This window comes from Mustelus asterias, unplaced genomic scaffold (assembly GCF_964213995.1).
Source record: "Mustelus asterias unplaced genomic scaffold, sMusAst1.hap1.1 HAP1_SCAFFOLD_1111, whole genome shotgun sequence".
Lineage (NCBI taxonomy): Eukaryota > Metazoa > Chordata > Chondrichthyes > Carcharhiniformes > Triakidae > Mustelus > Mustelus asterias.
In genome coordinates, this window is record NW_027591056.1 from 103,991 (window position 1) to 123,923 (window position 19,933).

Here is a 19,933-nt window from a genome sequence, read left to right on the forward strand (position 1 = left end):
GAGTGCAGAGGAGATTTACCAGGATGCTGCCTGGTTTGGAGGGTAGGTCATATGAGGAAAGGTTGAGGGAGCTAGGGCTGTTCTCTCTGGAGCGGAGGAGGCTGAGGGGAGACTTAATAGAGGTGTATAAAATGATGAAGGGGATAGATAGAGTGAACGTTCAAAGACTATTTCCTCGGGTGGATGGAGCTATTACAAGGGGGCATAACTATAGGGTTCGTGGTGGGAGATACAGGACGGATATCAGAGGTAGGTTCTTTACGCAGAGAGTGGTTGGGGTGTGGAATGGACTGCCTGCAGTGATAGTGGAGTCAGACACTTTAGGAACATTTAAGCGGTTATTGGATAGGCACATGGAGCACACCAGGAGGATAGGGAGTGGGATAGCTTGATCTTGGTTTCAGATAAAGCTCGGCACAACATCGTGGGCCGAAGGGCCTGTTCTGTGCTGTACTGTTCTATGTTCTATGTTCTAAGCTGTTCTTGAGTCGGTTGGTACGTGACCTCAGACTTTTTCCCGACAGAAGAAGGTGGAAGAGAGAATGTCCGAGGTGCGTGGGGTCCATGATTATGATAAGGAATGATAGTGATTATGATAAGATAGTGATTGTAAAGACTAAAAAAGCCCAGCTTTCACACGTAGTCTGTAACAGAGCAGTATATCGGGAATATTTCCCATTGGATTCAGGGCCCCGGGGCGGGTATGAATATTGGGTAATTGTTGAATCCAGTTGTAATGCTCCCTGGGGGGCAGAGAGGGGTTGCTGGGGGCATGAAGAGGGGAGAAATATGGCAAAGTGGGGGGGGGGGGTTAGGGTGGGGGAGCTGGGGGATGCGGAGAGGAGAGTCAGTGTATCAGCAAATGCATACTGTGGCAATTACAGTAATTGCCTTATTGAAGACAGGCGATGGTTATTGACTCAACCTCTGAAAGAGTATAAATGGACACAGCAGGAACAGATACTGTGGGGGAATCAGAGGAGCTTGTATCTGTACTGAGCTGTATGTAGAATAAACTTGCTGAAGGAAAAAGACCAGCTGCTGTATTATTCCTCCACTGCTAATAAGAGGGAGCTCGGGGGGGTGGGGTGGGGGGGTGCAGAGCTCAGGGGAGGGGGGGGGGGCAGAGCTGGGGGAAGGAGCAGATAGGGGGGAGAGAGGGGGAGCTGGGGGGAGAGGGGGAGCTGGCAGGGAAAGGGAGAGCTGGCTGGGGAGGGGGAGCTGGGGGTGTTGAGCTCCAGCTGACGAAGGGGCAGCGCTCCGAAAGCTAGTGGCATTTGCTACCAAATAAACTTGTTGGACTTTAACCTGGTGTTGTTAAACTTCTTACCGTGTTGGAGAAGGGCAGCTGAGGGGAGTGGGGGACAGAGAGAGAGGGGGTGCTGGGGAAGAGAGAGGGGATGCTGGGGAAGAGAGAGGGGTTGCTGGGGGAGAGAGAGGGGTTGCTGGGGAAGAGAGAGGGGGTGCCGGGGAAGAGAGAGGGGGTGCTGGGGAAGAGAGAGGGGGTGCTGGGGAAGAGAGAGGGGGTGCTGGGGAAGAGAGAGGAGGTGCTGGGGAAGAGAGAGAGGGGGTGCTGGGGAAGAGAGAGGGGGTGCTGGGGAAGAGAGAGGGGGTGCTGGGGAAGAGAGAGGGGGTGCTGGGGAAGAGAGAGGGGGTGCTAGGGAAGAGAGAGGGGGTGCTGGGGAAGAGAGAGGGGATGCTGGGGAAGAGAGAGGGGGTGCTGGGGAAGAGAGAGGGGGTGCTGGGGGAGGGAGAGGGGTTGCTGGGGAAGGGAGAGAGGGGGGCTGGGGGAGGGAGAGAGGGGGTGCTGGGGGAGGGAGAGAGGGGGTGCTGGGGAAGAGAGAGGGGGTGCTGGGGAAGAGAGAGGGGGTGCTGGGGAAGAGAGAGGGGGTGCTGGGGAAGAGAGAGGGGGTGCTGGGGAAGAGAGAGGGGGTGCTGGGGAAGAGAGAGGGGTGCTGGGGAAGAGAGATTGGGTGCTGGGGAAGAGAGAGGGGTTGCTGGGGAAGAGAGAGGGGTTGCTGGGGGAGGGAGAGGGGGTGCTGGGGGAGGGAGAGGGGGTGCTGGGGGAGGGAGAGGGGGTGCTGGGGGAGGGAGAGGGGGTGCTGGGGAAGAGAGAGGGGGGTGCTGGGGAAGAGAGAGGGGGGTGCTGGGGGAGGGAGAGAGGGGGTGCTGGGGAAGGGAGAGAGGGGGAGCTGTGGGGGGGGGAGAGAGGGGGTTGCTGTGGGGGGAGAGGGGGAGCTGGAGGAGAAGGAGGAGAGGGGAAGCTGCGGGGAGGGGGAGGGAGAGAGGGGGAGCTAGGGTTGGAGAGGGGGAGCTGGGAGGGGGGAGCTTGGGGGGAGGGAGAATTGGGGTGGAGAGGGGGGGAGTTGAGGGTGGAGATGGGGAGTGGGGGTGGGGAGAGGGTGGAAGTATACTGTGAAAGGTCTGACACTGGGAAGTTGCGAAGAACAAAGGGACCTTGGCGCGTTTGTCCATAGATCTCTGAAGGTGGAAAGGCAGGTTAATAGGGTGGTGAAAAAGGCATATGGCACACTCGCCTTTATGAGTCGGGGTATAGATCACAAAGCAGAGAGGTCATGATGGAGTTGTATAGAACTTTGGTGAGGCCACAGTTGGAGCACTGTGTGCAGTTCTCGTCGCCATATTATAGGAAGGATGTGATTGCACTGGAGGGGGTGCAGAGGAGATTCACCAGGATGCTGCCTGGGACGGAACATTTAAGTTATGAAGAGAGTTTGGATTGGCTTGGGGTTGTTTTCTCTGGAGCGGAGAAGACTGAGGGGTGACCTGATCGAGGTGTTCAAGATTATGAGGGGCATGGACAGGGTGGATGGGGAGCAGCTGTTCCCCTTAGTTGAAGGGTCAGTTACGAGGGGACAAAAGTTAAAAGTGAGGGGTGGGAGGTTTTGGGGGGATTTGAGGGAAAAGTTTTTTCCCCAGAGGGTGGTGAGGGTCTGGAATGCGCTGCCTGGGAGGGTGGTGGAGGCGGAATGCCTCACATCCTTTAAAAAGTACCTGGATGAGCACTTGGCATGTCATAACATTCAGGGCTATGGGCCAAGTGCTGGTAAGTGGGATTAGGTGGGCAGGTCAGGGCATTTCATGCATCAGTGCAGATTTGGTGGGCCGAAGGGCCTCTTCTGCACTGGAGGATTCTGTGATTCTGAGCTGGGGGGCAGAGATGGGGAGCTGGGGGGCAGAGAGGGGGAGCTGGGGGGCAGAGAGGGGGAGCTGGGGGGCAGAGAGGGGGAGCTGGGGGGCAGAGAGGGGGAGCTGGGGGGCAGAGAGGGGGAGCTGGGGGGCAGAGAGGGGGAGCTGGGGGGCAGAGAGGGGGAGCTGGGGGGCAGAGAGGGGGAGCTGGGGGGCAGAGAGGGGGAGCTGGGGGGCAGAGAGGGGGAGCTGGGGGGCAGAGAGGGGGAGCTGGGGGGCAGAGAGGGGGAGCTGGGGGGCAGAGAGGGGGAGCTGGGGGGCAGAGAGGGGGAGCTGGGGGGCAGAGAGGGAGAGCTGGGGGGCAGAGAGGGGGAGCTGGGGGGCAGAGAGGGGGAGCTGGGGGGCAGAGAGGGGGAGCTGGGGGGCAGAGAGGGGGAGCTGGGGGGCAGAGAGGGGGAGCTGGGGGGCAGAGAGGGGGAGCTGGGGGAGAGAGAGGGAACCGGGGGGAGAGGGGGAGCCAATGGGGTGCTGTGGGGGAGGAGGAAAGGTAGAGAGGTGGAGAAGGGGGGCTGGAGAGGGAAAGCCGCGGGAGGGGAACAGGGGGAGAGGGGGGGATGCTGTGGGGGAGGGGGGGGAGAGGAAGCTGGAGAGGTGCAAATAAATGACTTTGATAGAGGAGCGTAATAGGGGAAATCGTCTTTTCCCCACACAGTGCCAAAGAATGATGTTATGGACAGGAGAATCGGACAGCTGGCAGAGGAGTTCCTGGAGCTGGTTTATCCCCCGGGCTATAACACAGGTGCAAAGAGCCAACAGAAGAGGAAGCTCAGTGAGTACTGCGGCAAGGGGAGCAAATTAAACGTTGTGTCAGTAAATGCTTCGCGTGGGATACAAGTGAGCCACACGGACACGGAAATCTCTGCTCAATTCTCTCAGAACTGAACCAGCTGGTCGCCAAAAGAAACAAAGAATTGCATTTCTTTAGCGCCTTTCCTCAGGACATTGTAAAACACTACAGTCAGTGAAGTGTAGTGGCCGCTGTAATTTATTACAACCCTGTTAGGAACATTTATAGAGAATTAACTGACCATAATTACCTGACAGAACTCGATTTCAACTTTTTCAAATAAAAACATACTTTATTGTATTTTAGACTTAAACAAAGCACTATTAACTCAACACTGCAGTTTATCATTCCTCATGCCTGTGAACTCAGTTCAACTTTGTGCTCCCTGCCCAAGAATTCCCCTATACGTGGCAAGAATATTGAAGGTGCATTCACTTCTGTAGAAACCAGCCCGTGAGGTATGCCATAGCCCTCCAGAATTCACTTTATCGTTCCTCCCTGTTAGTTATTTCCTGAGGAAAGATTTTATGGGGATCCTGCCCATTGATTTTTGGCAAAGCAACCTTCCAACCTTGATTTAACATCACACGACTGTGGAGGTTCAGCTCCTTGTTCTGGTGGCTGGCAGGTACCCAACTTGCTCCTCAGAGCTTCCAAGCAATTCTGTTGACTGCTTTCGGCCTCAGGGTTCTGGGGTGGACCACTGTAGATAATCCAGGGAACAAATAGCTGTTTTATTATACAGGACAGATGCAAGAATATCAAATTTCAAAGAGCAGCAATTAAAGATTATCAGTCGGGCTCGTAATGTGGCCCATTTACGCCTGCTAGAAATTACGTGTATTCATATGGAGGGACCTGTCCTCTACAGGCAAAAGGAACATGTCCAGGCACTGCCTTTTTTAATTAAATGTAAGCATGGGGAGGGGGGGGGTCAATAGTTCCCTAACGCACCCACCATGGCAATACCTCAACCAATCAAAATCGATATGCTGACCAATCAGCACCCTTTTTTTGGGGGAGTATAAATTGTTACTCCCTTTGAAATTTGGCATTCTTGTGTCTGTCCTGATGAGTGCAAGATGAAAAGCTTCGACAGCACGCCTCTGTTTTTGCAGCGGTATTCAAATCCAGAGGGAAAATGTGGGTTCAAATGCCCACCATGACTGTCTGAGAATTCTAAGCTAGTGTTTGTTTTTTAAAAGCTTGATCAATATAAAGTAGCTCCCGGTAAAAGTGACCCCAAAGCCTGTCAGAAAAATCCAACGACCGAGCTCATGTCTATTATGGAAGGGGGTGGCACGGTGGCACAGTGGTTAGCACTGCTGCCTCACAGCGCCAAGGACCCGGGTTCGATTCCTGACTTGGGTCACTCTCTGTGCAGAGTCTGCACGTTCTCCCCGTGTCTGCTTGGGTTTCCTCCGGGTACTCCGGTTTCCTCCTACAGTCCCGAAAGACGTGCTGGTTAGGGTGCATTGGCCATGCTAAATTCTCCCTCAGTGTTACCCGAACAGGCGCTGGAGTGTGGCGACTAGGGGATTTTCACAGTAACTTCATTGCAGTGTTAATGTCAGCCTACTTGTGACGAATAAATAAACTTTAAACTTGCTGTCTTTACCAGCCTGTCCTCCTGTTGATTCCAGTCCCAATGTGGCTGACAGTTGAACGTTCTCTGAATTAACTTGGCAAGTCCCACGCAAAACTGCCCTATTCATGGCAACTAAATGCCAGCGATGCCCGCTCCTCCAGAATGACGATTGTTTTACTGTCCCTTATAAACAATGAACAGGTGTTAAGTAAATTTAAAAGTAAAGTTTATTTATTAGTGTCGCAAGTAAGACTTACATTGACACCGCAGTGACGTTACTGTGAAAATCCCCTAGTTGCCACACTCCGGTGCCTGTTCGGGTAACACTGAGGGAGAACTTAGCACGGCCAATGCATCTAACCAGCATGTCTTTCAGACTGTGGGAGGAAACCGGAGCACCCAGAGGAAACCCACGCAGACACGGGGAGGACGTGCAGACTCCACACAGACAGTGACCCGAGCCATAATTAACTGAAGTGGAATTGCACGGTGCTGTTTCTTATTAGCCGAATATTCAAGAGTGGGGCCATTGTTTGTCTTCGGTACTTCGGAGATTTGTCACGGTGACTGTCTGAAGAATGAACTGCTGTTCTCTGTGATCAGGCGACGCAGCCGGGGGAGCCGAGAAGAGGCCAAACGTGGAGGTGTCGCTGGGGAAGGAGGTGGTCAGGCAGTACCTGCGGAGCGGGACGCTGGGCAAGCTGACCGTGCCGGTGCTCAAGGAGGTCTGTAAACAGTACGGGCTGAGGGGCAGCAAGAAGCAGGAGCTGATCGACGCCATCACCGGTCACTTCGCTGAGAACTGACCGCGGTGGAATTCAGGCCATGGCCTGGGGGGGAGCGGGGGTAGGGCGGGGGGGTGGTGCGGATCGTGTACGAGCAGCGGAGACTGTCGGGTTTAGCTGGGGAAAAGACCCAACTGGCCTTCCCAACTGAATCAAAACACCACAGGGACCTTCAAACTGTGACCCCCCCCCCCCCCCAACCCCCGCCCCCCCCCCCCCCCCCCGCCCCCACCCCCACCGCAGCGAGCAGCCAGTATCCAAATCAGCTCTGATCCAAATATAACAGAACCAGGACTTGCTCTGACTCCGTGATTCCGACCATCTGCGTAATGAGGAGAGCCCAGACTCTCCTTCCGAGGCCTCCAGGATATACAGGCCACCTCGCTGACAAGGAACTCAGAAATCTGCCCCCGGGATATTTTTGTACCTGTTGAATTTGTCACATGTTTATTTTGTACTTTGTGTTTTACAGGCCACCTGTAACCGACTCACATCCAACAAAACCCAGTCCTGGGAAAGTCACTGCCACGTCTGAATATTATTTTCCTCCCTGTTATTTTTACCGGGGGGTTGGTGAGGAAGCCCCGGACTTGGTTATGGCAGAAAGGTACCTGTTAACAACCAGCTGGCACCGCCCAAGGGTAGTATACTGATCTTTGGCTGCGCTCTTTACACTTGCCGTTCTAGTGAGTGGAGAGAGAAATAGGCAGCACGGAGCTGCAAAGGTTAACCTAAACATGCAAGATCCATGTGCGGGCTGGGTGGATTGGCCATACTAAATAGCGCCTTAGTGTCAGGGGGATTAGCAGGGTAAATATGTGGGGTAACGGGGATAGGGCTTGGGTGGGATTGTAGTCAGTGCAGACTCGATGGGCCGAATGGCCTCTTTCTGCCCTGAAGGGATTCTATGATTTTTTTTAACAACGGTACAAAGTAATAACGAGGTTTTGGGACCTCGCTTTGATGGGAACAGTTACCGTATCAGATCAGTAATCTCTCGCTGGAAACGGAGGCAGGCCATTCAGCCCCTCGAGCCTGTTCTGGGTGAAGGCAGTCAGGGTTACTCTGAGGTGAAAAGTTCAAATCAAATACAAACCATCTCTTCTCGCATTTCCCTCGCACGCTAACCAACCTTCAATCCTGATTTTGGCTGTCTGTATTTTTATATAAGTGACAAGATTAAAGAGTTTACTGGGGATGATTTTTTTTGGGTACTTCCTGCCTGTTTTGTTGCCGCTCCTGTGTGTTTTTCTTCTCGAAACTCTATGGCCAGAATTTTCCCGTTCCGCCCGGCACGGGAATCAGAGCGGGCGAGGGGCGGAACGCGAAAAGGTGCGTTGACCTCGGGTGGGATTTTACGGTTTCAGGACGAGTGAGTCTGTAAAATCCCGCCCTTTCTTATTTACTTCCTCTCTCGGACCTCAGAGTCCTGAGATTCCACATCACCATCTCTAGACCACCACCATTGCTCACTCAGTGTTTAATTGAACCAGACTCTGAACATTTTTTTGTAGCTTCCTCAGAGCTCCATCATAGTTGCCTTGAGTTCCACAGCATCACTCTCAGAGCCCCATCGCAGCTGCTTCACAGCATCACTGCAACTCCCTCGCAGCACCCCTGCAGCTCCCTCGCAGCACCACTGCAGCTCCCTTGCAGCATCACTGCAGCTCCCTCTCAGCACCCCTGCAGCTCCCTCGCAGCACCTCTGCAGCTCCCTCTCAGCACCCCTGCAGCTCCCTCACAGCACCCCTGCAGTTCCCTCACAGCACCCCTGCAGTTCCCTCGCAGCACCACTGCAGTTCCCTCGCAGCACCTCTGCAGCTCCCTCTCAGCACCACTGCAGCTCCCTCGCAGCACCACTGCAGCTCGCTCACGGCACTGCCTGCAGCTGCTTCACAGCACCACTGAAGCTCTCTCTCAGCACCACTGCAGCTCCCTCGCAGAACCACTGCAGCTCCCTCACGGCACTGCCTGCAGCTGCTTCACAGCACCACTGCAGCTCCCTCTCAGCACCACTGCAGCTCCCTCTCAGCCACACTGCAGCTCCCTCGCGGCACCACTGCAGCTCCCTCACGGCACCACCTGCAGCTCCCTCGCAGCACCTCTGCAGCTTCCTCCTTCTAGTTCCATAGTAATGATGTTCACCTCCTATATTGAGGACAAGACATGCAGCCGCTCGTGATTATACCCGAGCAACGAGTCTGGCTCCCAGGAGGAAATCTTCCATTTATATGTTTCTAAGATAACTGTTTAAAGAAGCGGTTGTGTACGGGTCAGGACTTCATAATATCAAGAAGTTAAAATAATTCACTGTTTTGTTGAAGTAAAATATTTGAGAATCTGTTTCTGTTTTTCTGATACGGCTATTGTTGGGAAATTGGGATTTACCCAGCGGCAGCTGGATTCAGTGTCACGACAGTGAGGGGCAAACTCCGCCCAGTGTGATTCTGAAGCTCCATTATCATGAGAATCATAGAATCCCTACAGTGCAGAAGGCCATTCGGCCCATCGAGTCTGCACCGACAACAATCCCACCCAGGTCCTATCCCCATAACCCCACATATTTACCCTGCTAGTCCCCCTGACACTAAGGGGCAATTTAGCACGGCCAATCCACCTACCCCATACATCTTTGGAGTGTGGGAGGAAACTGGAGCACCCGGAGGAAACCCACGCAGACACAGGGAGAATGTGCAAACTGCACACAGACAATGACCCAAGCCAGGAATCGAACTCAGGTCCCTGGCGTTGTGAGGCAGCAGTGCCAACCACTGTGCCCATCGTGGCATTTATCTGGCATATCTGAGGGAGGGGGTTATTCGCTCCAGGCTCACCAGTATTAATTTATCGCACTCTCACTTTGGGACTGGAGTCTGCTGACAGAACCCTGCTCCAGGGTTTGGGCACATTAGGCTGGCACTGCAGGGCGATACCAGGGGGATGCTGCATTGTCAATGGTGCCATTCCCCCAATGGAACATCAATTCTGACCATTGTCTGGTTTCAGGGCAGCATCGAGATCTATGATTCAAACACAGTCACCCGGTGGTACACTGGTTGGCACTGCTGCCCCACAGCGCCAGGGACCCGGGTTCAATTCCCAGCCAGGGTTACTGTGTGGAGTTTGCACATTCTCACCATGTCTGCGTGGGTTTCCTCCTACAGTCCAAAGGTCTGCGGGTTAGGTGGATTGGCCATGCTAAATTGTCCCTTAGTTCAGGGGGATTGGCTCGGGTAAATACATGGGGTTATGGGGATTGGGCCTGGATGGGATTGTGGTTGACTCAATGGGCCAAATAGCCTCCTTCTGCATTGTAGGGTTTCTATGATTCATACCCACTGCTGTAAGGAACTTTGAGTGCGACAAAGATGTTAACAGCAGGGGACAAATTCTAGAAAAATGGAGATTTATTAAGCATCAAGGATGTTAAATAAGATGGGCAGTAATTGACACAGGTTTATGTGCCCCTGTTTTAGCTTTGGACAACAGCACACACAAAAACCTGGACTGCTTTTCATGGAGTTGTAGAATCCCTACAGTGCTGAGGGAGGCCATTCCGCCCCCGCCCCCGAGCTTGGACCACAGTGTTTAAACTTATACAGACGTGCTCTCTGACAACGCATAATTAATTGTCAGGCGTGATATTCTCAGTGTCCTACCCAACAGTCCGCCCTCTGCCAACTCCAAAATAAAACCGATTGGTCACTGATACATCTGTGCACAAAATAACGACCATATTCATTTTTATTTATTGATGGGATGTGGGTGTCGCTGGCTAGACTAGCATTTATTGCCCATCCCTAGTTGCCCTTGAGAAGGTGGTGGTGAGCTGCCTTCTTGAATCGCTGCAGTCCCTGTAATGTAGGTACACCTAAAGTGCTGTTAGGGAGGGAGTTTCAGGGTTTGACCCAATGACAGTTAAGGAATGGTGATAGAGTGCAAGTTTGGATGGTGTGTGGTTTGAAGGGGAACTTGCAGGTGGTGATGTTCCCGGGTATCTGCTGTTATCCGAGCTGATTTTGATTTAATTTATGATTGTCACATTATTAGTATACAGTGAAAAGTATTGTTTTTTGCACGCTATACAGACAAAGCATACTGTTCATAGAGAAGGAAAGGAGAAAGTGCAGAATGTAGTGTTACAGTCATAGCTAGGGTGTAGAGAAAGATCAACTTAATGCAAGGTAGGTCCATTCAAAAGTCTGATGGCAGCAGGGAAGAAGCTGTTCTTGAGTCGGTTGGAACGTGACCTCAGACTTTTGTATCATTTTCCCGAAGGAAAAAGGTGGCAGAGTGAATGTCTGGGGCGTGTGGAGTCCTTAATTATGCTGGCTGCTTTTCCAAGGCAGCGGGAAATGTAGACGGAGTCAATGGATGGGAGGGTGGTTTGCATGATGGACTGGGCTACATTCACAACCCTTTGTAGTTTCTTGCGGTCTTGGACAGAGCAGGAGCCATACCAAGCTGTGATACAACCTGAAAGAATGCTTTCTATGGTGCATCTGTAAAAGTTGGTGAGAGTCGTAGCTGACATGCCAAATTTCCTTAGTTTTCTGAGAAAGTAGAGGCGTTGGTGGGGCTTTCTTAACTATAGTGTCGGCATGGGGGGACCAGGACAGGTTGTTGGTGATCTGGACACCTAAAAACTTGAAGCTCTCAACCCTTTCTACATCATCCCCATTGATGTAGACAGGGGCATGTTCTCCTTTATGCTTCCTGAAGTCGATGACAATCTCCTTCGTTTTGTTGACTTTGAGGGAGAGATTATTGTTGCCGCACCAGTTCACCAGATTCTCTATCTCATTCCTGTACTCTGTCTCGTCATTGTTTGAGATCCGACCCACTATGGTGGTTTCATCAGCAAATTTGAAAATCGAGTTGGAGGACAATTTGGCCGCACAGTCATAGGTGCATAAGGAGTATAGTAGGGGGCTGAGAGCACAGTCTTGTGGGGCACCGGTGTTGAGGATGATCGTGGAGGAGGTGTTATTGCCTATCCTTACTGATTGTGGGCTGTAGGAAGTTCAGGATCCAGTCACAGAGGGAGAAGCTGAGGCCCAGACCACGGAGTTTGGAGATGAGTTTTGCAGGAATAATGGTGTTGGAGGCTGAGCTGTAGTCGATAAATAGGAGTCTGACATAGGTGTCCTTGTTATCTAGGTGTTTCAGGGTTGAGTGCAGGGCCAGGGAGATGGCGTCTGCTGTGGACCTGTTGCAGCGATAGGCAAACTGTAGTGGATCCAGTCAATGGAGTGTCAGTCAAGCGGCTTGCTTTGAGTCCTGAATGGTGACAGGCTTTGAGGAATCGGGAGCTGAGTTCATCGCCACAGCGACTGACCTGCTTTTGTAGATGCAGAACGTGGCTGGTCCAGTTAGGTTTCTGGTCATTAGTGACCCCCTCATGATAATAATGGAGCATTCAGCAATGGTAATATTTCAATGTCAAGGGAAGCAGCTGAGATTCTCTCTCATTGGGAATGGTCACTGGTGCTGGATGTGCAAGTGTTACTGTTAGATTTGCCTCCATGTCCCTTTTCCAGTCTTGTCCATTACTTGGTGCCCCTCAGTGACACCATCTGAAGACATGATGCCAGGCTCCACAATATGCTGATGACATCCAAGTCTACCTCATCACCCCCTCTCGTGACCCCTCCATGGTGTTATCGGACTGAACAACAAAGAACAGTACAGCAAAGGAACAGGCCCTTCAGCCCTCCAAGCCTTCGCCAATCACTTTTACCGATCTAACCAACCGCTTATATCCCTCTATTCCCCGTTTGTTAATGTGTCTATCAAGATAAGTTCAATAAAAAAAATCTGGAATTAAGAATCTACTGATGACCATGAAACTAGAGTCATAGAGGTTTACAGCATGGAAACAGGCCCTTCGGCCCAACTTGTCCATGCCGGGCCACACTTGGAATACTGTGTGCAATTCTGGTCACCCTATTATAGAAAGGATATTATTAAACTAGAAAGAGTGCAGAAAAGATTGACTAGGATGCTACCGGGACTTGATGGATTGAGTTATAAGGAGAGGCTGGATAGACTGGGACTTTTTTCTCTGGGGCGAAGGAGGCTGAGAGGTGATCTTATTAGAGGTCTATAAAATAATGAGGGGCATAGATCAGCTAGTTAGTCAATATCTTTTCCCAAAGGTAGGGGAGTCTAAAACTAGAGGGCATGGGTTTAAGGTGAGAGGGGAGAGATACAAAAGGGCCCAGAGGGGCAATTATTTCACACAGAGGGTGGTGAGTGTCTGGAGCAAGCTGCCAGAGGTAGTAGTAGAGGCAGGTACAATTTTATCTTTTAAAAAGCATTTAGACAGTTACATAGGTACGATGGGTATAGAGGGATATGGGCCAAATGCAGGCAATTGGGATTAGCTTAGGGGTTTTTTAAAAAAAAGGGCAGCATGGACAAATTGGGCCGAAGGGCCTGTTTCCATGCTGTAAACCTCTATGACTCTAGTCCCAATTGCTTGCATTTGGCCCATATCCCTCTAGACCCATCTTACCCATGTAACTGTCTAAACGCTTTTTAAAAGACAAAATTGTACCCGCCTCTACTACTACCTCTGGCAGCTTGTTCCAGACACTCACCACCCTCTGTGAAAAAATTGCCCCTCTGGACACTTTTGTATCTCTCCCCTCTCACCTTAAACCAGTGGTTCCCAAACTTTTTTCACTGGGCCGCACTTTCGGAATAAAAATTTCCTCGCGCCACACCGAATTTTTTATTGATAAGAAATACATTTAAAAAAAACAACTCCTAGCAGTGCTTAATTCATAACATAGAACACAATTACTTTATAATATGATCATGGGACATCCAGAAAGTATAAAACAATGCTTGTTTAAACCATGTTTAACTGTTTCTTTGATTGTCCTTGAATCTTCCCACCACTCTTGCCATCCTCTCTCGCCGCACCAGTGTGGCGCGCCGCACCCTTTGGGAACCACTGCCTTAAACCTATGCCCTATAGTTTTAGACCCCCCTACCTTTGGGAAAAGATATTGACTATCTAGCTGATCTGTGCCCCTCATTATTTTATAGACCTCTATAAGATCACCCCGAAGTCACCTACGCTCCAGAGAAAAAAGTCCCAGTCTATCCAGCCTCTCCTTATAACTCGTCAATTGTTGGAAAAACCCATCTGGTTCACTAATGTCCCTTTAGGGAAGGAAATCTGTCGCCCTTACCCGGTCTGGCCTACATGTGACTCCAGAGCCGCAGCAATGTGGTTGGCTCTCAACTGCCCTCCAAAGGGCAGCTGGGGACGGGCAATAAACGCTGGCAGCCAGTGACGCCCGGGTCCCACAAAGTAAAAAAAAAAGCACAACCTTGTGTGATTTATTTTGTTGTGATGTGTTGGTACAAAGGCCCCAAAAAAGCCCCAGTGTCAGGGTTGAAAAGGGCTCCCTCCAATCCTTTATTATTGTCACAAGTAGGCTTACATTAATACTGCAATGGAGTTACTGTGAAAATCCCCTAGCCGCCACACTCCAGTGCCTGTTCGGGTACACTGAGGGAGAATTTAGCACGGCCAATGCACCCTAACCAGCATGTCTTTCGGTCTGTGGGAGGAAACCGGAGCACCCAGAGGAAACCCACACAGACACGGGGAGTATGTGCAAACGCCACACAGACAGTGGCCCAAGCTGGGAATCGAACCCGGGTCCCGGGTGCTGTGAGGTAGCAGTGCTAACCACTGTGCCACCCCCAAAAATAAGCCAAATTTCAAAAGTCAATCCCCTCATGGTCTGTATCATCCTGGGGAATTGCCCTGGACTAACCCCATAACCTGGTGTTCTGTCTGTGGGAGGGTGCCTGGAACTGAACTCCATGAGGTGTGGCCAGCGTTCTGTGTGAGCGCTGTCGTAATTCCGTGCCCCGGATGGCGCACTCCAAATCCATGAACTTGAACCTGACAACCGCGGATACACACCTCACCATGGTTCAGTTACTGCTCCTGCTAAACATTAGGCTGTATGATTGACTGAAGAATTAAATCCTTTTACAGGAGTCAGTGCCTTCAAGCTGAGTCGTGCTATCGAGGCTGTCGGCGGAAACTTACGGTAATCATTTCTCTTCCCAAAACTGCACTTTGATACATTTTGAAATGACCAATTGGGTTCTGCTCCTGGTGCAGTTGCTGAATGCACCACGTGTTGTGTTGTTAAACTATAAACACGAGTGGGGTGGCTCTGGGGAGGGTGGTTAAAACTGATCTCTGTGCTGCCCATTATTCAGCCTTTACGAGGCCTCTTAAACTCCCAAGATGGTGTCAGTGACATGTGTACACTTGCAATGGGAAGAATGCAGGGCACCATATTTGTAAAGGTATTAGTATCTAGGGGCAGCGAGGTGGCACAGTGGTTAGCCCTGCCACCTCACAGTGCCAGGGACCTGGGTCCAATTCCCAGCTTGGGTCTCTATCTGTGTGGACTCTGCACGTTCTCCCCGTGACTGCGTGGGTTTCCTCCGGGTGCTCTGGTTTCCTCCCACAGTCCAAAAGATGTACTGGTTAGGGTGCATTGTCCGGCCTGGCCAACTCCATTGCAGGGATAGTCATGTCCTCTGCAATTTTCACAGAGTCAGGCCAGGGTTTAACGAGCTGTGGCTCAAAGTGTCTGAGAGGAGTCACAAATCCCAGTGTGTATGAGGGACCTTTGAAAAAGTGAATTTCCAGGGCCCTCTTCATGCCTCTCCCCCCCACCCCCCATGCCACTGTAAGACTCCTGGCATTAAACGCGACTGGGAGACTGAGCAGAGACCATGCAGAGCAGGCTTCCCACTGAATGTCTCCTTCAGCATTCAGACATTGGGTAGATGCAACATGTATTGCAGTAGCAGCTGAGATGTCCGCAGTCAGATGCGACATCACGGTTGCTGAAGGTAGCTATGTATTTTGTGTTGCCGTCACGCTCTGCACAAAACCATGTGCCACGTTGGTGCCAGACTCCTCCATGCTCTTTAGCAGACATTCCCCTGTTCCAAGCATTTGGATGTTTACACCCACCAGCCTTCTTCTGAAGCCTGGCCCAGTGAAGACCTCACCTGAGTCCTCAGCAGCAGATCTGATGTCCTCCAGCAAACTGGCATCTATGCTACCCTTGCCCCCTGCCATAGTCCCTGAGCAATAATGCCCAGTGTCTCATCATGTGCAGGTCCGTCTCTGTCCAGATTACCCTGATGGGGCAGTACAGCGGTCAGCACTGCTGCCTCACAGCGCCAGGGACCCGGGTTCGATTCCCAGCTTGGGTCACTGTCTGTGCGTAGTCTGCACGTTCTCTCCGTGTCTGCGTGGGTTTCCTCCCACAGTCCGAAAGACGTGCTGGTTAGGTGCATTGGCCATGCTAAATTCTCCCTCAGTGTACCTGAACAGGTGCTGGAGTATGGCGACTCAGGGATTTTCACAGTAACTTCATTGCAGTGTTAATGTAAGCCTACTTGTGACAAATAAGTAATAATAATCTGGTGGCTGCAAGTGTGTAACCGAGTAGTGCAGCACAGGAATAGGCCCTTCGACACACCAATCCTGTGCTGACAGGTCAAAGAGATGACTGAAAAGGATGTTATAAAGGTGACAGGATCATTAATGTCCTTTGAGTGTTCCTCAGGGTATAAAAGAGAGGGAGGAGACATGAAGAGATTAAGGAATTGGGGCGGCACGGTAGCACAGTGGTTAGCCACTCCTGCCTCACAGCGCCAGGGACCCGGGTTCGATTCCTGGCTTGGGTCACTGTCTGTGTGGAGTCCGCACGTTCTCCCCATGTCTGCGTGGGTTTCCTCCGGGCGCTCCGGTTTCCTCCCACAGTCCAAAGATGTGTGAGTTTGGTTGATTGGCCTTGGTAAATTGACCCTCACGTCAGGGGGATTAGCAGGGTAAATATGTGGGGTTATGGGAATAAGGTGTGGGTGAGATTGTGGTCGGTGCAGACTCAATGGGCCGAGAGGCCTCCATCTGCACTGTAGGGATTCTATGATTCCATGGTGATTCTATGAATTCAGTGAGAAGTCAGCACAATATTATGCAGCTCACATATTCTGATTTAATGAGTATCATTGGCAGGTCACGCACTGTGTCATCTGTGGCTCAGTGGGTAGCACTCTCACCTCTGAGTCAGGAGGATGAGGGTTCAAATCCCACTTGGGGATCTGTGCACAAAGTGCAGGATCACACAGCGGGACACTGCGGAGATGCTGTCAGAGGTGCTGCACAAGCTTTGGTTCAAAATGTTAACCTGAGGCCCCATCTGTCTGCTGGGCTGGATGTGAAATATCCCATGGCATTATTGTGAAGAGCAGTGAGAGAGCTCTCTCCAGTATATCTATACTACAGTCGGCACCGCAAAATCTGGTCATTATCATATTGCTGGGAGCTTGCTGTGCGCAAATTGGGTGTTTTTCACTAAACTACAAATTGACTATTGTTCGGGTCCCGGGTCAGAACCCCAAGGTATATTCTGAAACGAGACGAGACCCCAACAATTTTCTATTTTGATATAAATGTGAGAACAAATAACATTACAGCACAGGAACAGGCCCTTCGGCCCACTAAGCCTGCGCCGATATGCGGTTTCTATTCCCCTGTTTGCCCTCCGGTCATGTGTCTATCAAGATACACCTTGAACGTTGCTAATGTGCCTGCTTCCATCACCTCCACAGGCAGCGAGTTCCAGGCACCCACTACTCTCTGCGTGAAAAACTTCCTCCACACATCTCCCTTAAACTTTCCCCCTCTCACCTTGAACCTGTGCCCCCTTGTAGTCGACCCTTCTACCCTGGGAACAAGCCTCTGACTATCCACCCTATCTGTGCCTCTCATAATTTTGTAGAACTCTATTGGGTCACCCCTCAGCCTCCGTCTTTCCAGAGAAAATAATCCGAGTTGATCCAACCTTTCCTCATACCTAAAACCCTCGAGACCAGGCAACATCCTGGTGAACCTTCTGTGCACCCTCTCCAAAGCATCCACGTCCTTCTGGTAGTGTGGCGACCAGAACTGCACACAATATTCCAAATACGGTCTAACTAGACTTTTAAGAGCTGTAACATAACTTGCCAACTTTTATACTTGATGCCCTGGCCGATGGCTGTACGCCTTCTTGACCTTAAAGGAAAGGATATTTCTTTTCAGGAGTACAGTTTTGTGAATTGTTGTGGGAAGGTTTGTCGAAAGCAGGAATCACTGCAGCTGGAGTAGGGTAAAGTAAAAGTAAAGTTAGTTTATTAGTCACAAGTAAGGCTTACATTAACACTGCAATGAAGTTACTGTGAAACTCCCCCTAGTTGCCACACTCCTAACCAGCACATCTTTCGGAATGTGCAGGAGTTCAGGAATGGGAATTTGGGAATCTCTCCTCCGTTGGCGATGGTGGTGTGACAGGAATCTTCCTCATGCAGTTAGTGAGTAGGATCTGGAACTCACTGCCCGAGAGTGTGGTGGAGACAGGAGCAGCCGAGGCTTTCGGAAGTGAATTCGATCATGGTCTAAAATGAAACATTTCACAGAGCTACAGGGACATGGGGGTGGGGGTGGGGAGTGGCACTCTGTAAATTGCTCCTTCAGAGAGCCAGGGTGATAGGGTGAATAACCTCACTCTGTGCTGTCACCATTCTATCAGTGACCCTTGCCCTCCAGCTATGTGTTCACTGAGCAGTGGCCGTCCCTCCTCGGAGTCAGAGGTTTGTGGGTTCAAGTCCCGCTCCAGAAACTCTGTCTTTTCTCTTGTCACACTGTTGGATTTGATGAGAGCCAGGGTTCGAGAGATCAATGCGCCAGTCTCTCCTGTTACTGGTTCTCAGTTAGAGAGTGTAGGCGAATGCTGTGAATGAGCTGTGCTCCTAGCCTGCTCCTGATTGTCCAATCTGGGCTGCCGTGGGCCAAGCCCAACCCTGGGAGCCAAGTCTCAGGTAGCTATGGAAATGCAGTGTTCTCACTGTGAGATTAATATGAAGCATTCATATTATGAAGCATTCATGAAGCATTCTTCGAAAATGTGACGAAACACATTGACGAAGGGAAAGCGGTAGATGTGGTTTATATGGATTTTAGCAAGGCGTTCGATAAGGTCCCCCATGCAAGGCTTCTAGAAAAAGTGAGAGGACATGGGATCCAAGGGGCTGCTGCCCTGTGGATCCAGAACTGGCTTGCCCAAAGGTCTTGCACCTCTGCAAGATGTGCCAGATCATCGACACAGATGCCATCATCTCGCGTGAGAACACCATCTACCAGGTACACGGTACCTACTCTTGCAACTCGGCCAACGTTGTCCACCTGATACGCTGCAGGAAAGGATGTCCCAAGGCATGGTACATTGGGGAAACCATGCAGATGCTACGGCAACGGATGAATGAACACCGCTCGACAATCACCAGGCAAGACTGTTCTCTTCCTGTGGGGAAGCACTTCAGCGGTCACGGGCATTCAGCCTCTGATCTTTGGGTAAGCGTTCTCCAAGGCGGCCTTCACGACACACGACAGCGCAGAGTCGCTGAACAGAAACTGATAGCCAAGTTCTGCACACATGAGGACGGCCTAAACCGGGATGTTGGGTTTATGTCACACTATCAGTAACCCCCACAGCTTGCCTCCTGGACTTGCTGGCTGTCCTGTCTGGAGACAATACACATCTCTTTAACCTGTGCTTAATGCTCCCTCCACTCACATTGTCAGTATCTTTAAGACCTGGTTGGTTGTAGAGATTTGCATTCTAATCAGTATTCTGTAACTTGATTTTGTGTCTCTGTGCCCTGTTTGAGAGCAGATTTCCACTCCATCTGATGAAGGAGCAGCGCTCCGAAAGCTAATGGTATTTGCTACCAAATAAACCTGTTGGACTTTAACCTGGTGTTGTTAAAACTCTTACTGTGATTGCCCAAAGTAGGCAGAGAGTGTGTATAGATGGGTCTTTTTCTAAATGGAGGTCGGTCACCAGTGGTGTGCCCCAGGGATCTGCTCTGGGACCCTTGCTGTTTGTCATTTTCATAAATGACCTGGATGAGGAAGTGGAGGGATGGGTTGGTAAGTTTGCCGACGACACGAAGGTTGGTGGGGTTGTGGATAGTCTGGAGGGATGTCAGAAGTTACAGAGAGACATTGATAGGATGCAAGACTGGGCGGAGAAGTGGCAGATGGACTTCAACCCAGATAAATGCGTAGTGGCCCATTTTGGCAGGTCAAATGGGATGAAAGAGTACAATATAAAGGGAAAGACTCTTAGTACTGTAGAGGATCAGAAGGACCTTGGGGTCCGGGTCCATAGGACTCTAAAATCGGTCCTGCAGGTGGAGGAGGTGGTTAAGAAGGCGTATGGTGTGCTGGCCTTTATCAATCGAGGGATTGAGTTTAGGAGTCCGGGGATAATGATGCAGCTATATAAGACCCTCGTCAGACCCCACTTGGAGTACTGTGCTCAGTTCTCGTCGCCTCATTACAGGAAGGATGTGGAAAAGATTGAAAGGGTGCAGAGGAGATTTACAAGGATGTTGCCTGGATTGAGTGGCATGCCTTATGAGGATAGGCTGAAGGAGCTCGGTCTTTTCTCCTTGGAGAGA

At 51.1% G+C, this 19,933-nt stretch overlaps 1 protein-coding gene across 2 annotated transcripts in view; it reads left to right on the plus strand.

Moving 5' to 3' along the window:
• Positions 1-6,409, plus strand: part of LOC144487899 (X-ray repair cross-complementing protein 5-like) — a 39,220-nt gene extending 32,811 nt beyond the window's left edge. For both annotated transcript variants that reach the window (XM_078205951.1, XM_078205952.1), the window contains exons 11-12: positions 3,863-3,979; positions 6,189-6,409. In XM_078205951.1, coding sequence (XP_078062077.1) covers positions 3,863-3,979; positions 6,189-6,391 — 320 coding nt within the window. In that variant the 3' untranslated portion in view covers positions 6,392-6,409. The remainder of the gene's footprint in view (positions 1-3,862; positions 3,980-6,188) is intronic.
• The last annotated feature ends 13,524 nt before the right edge of the window (positions 6,410-19,933 follow it).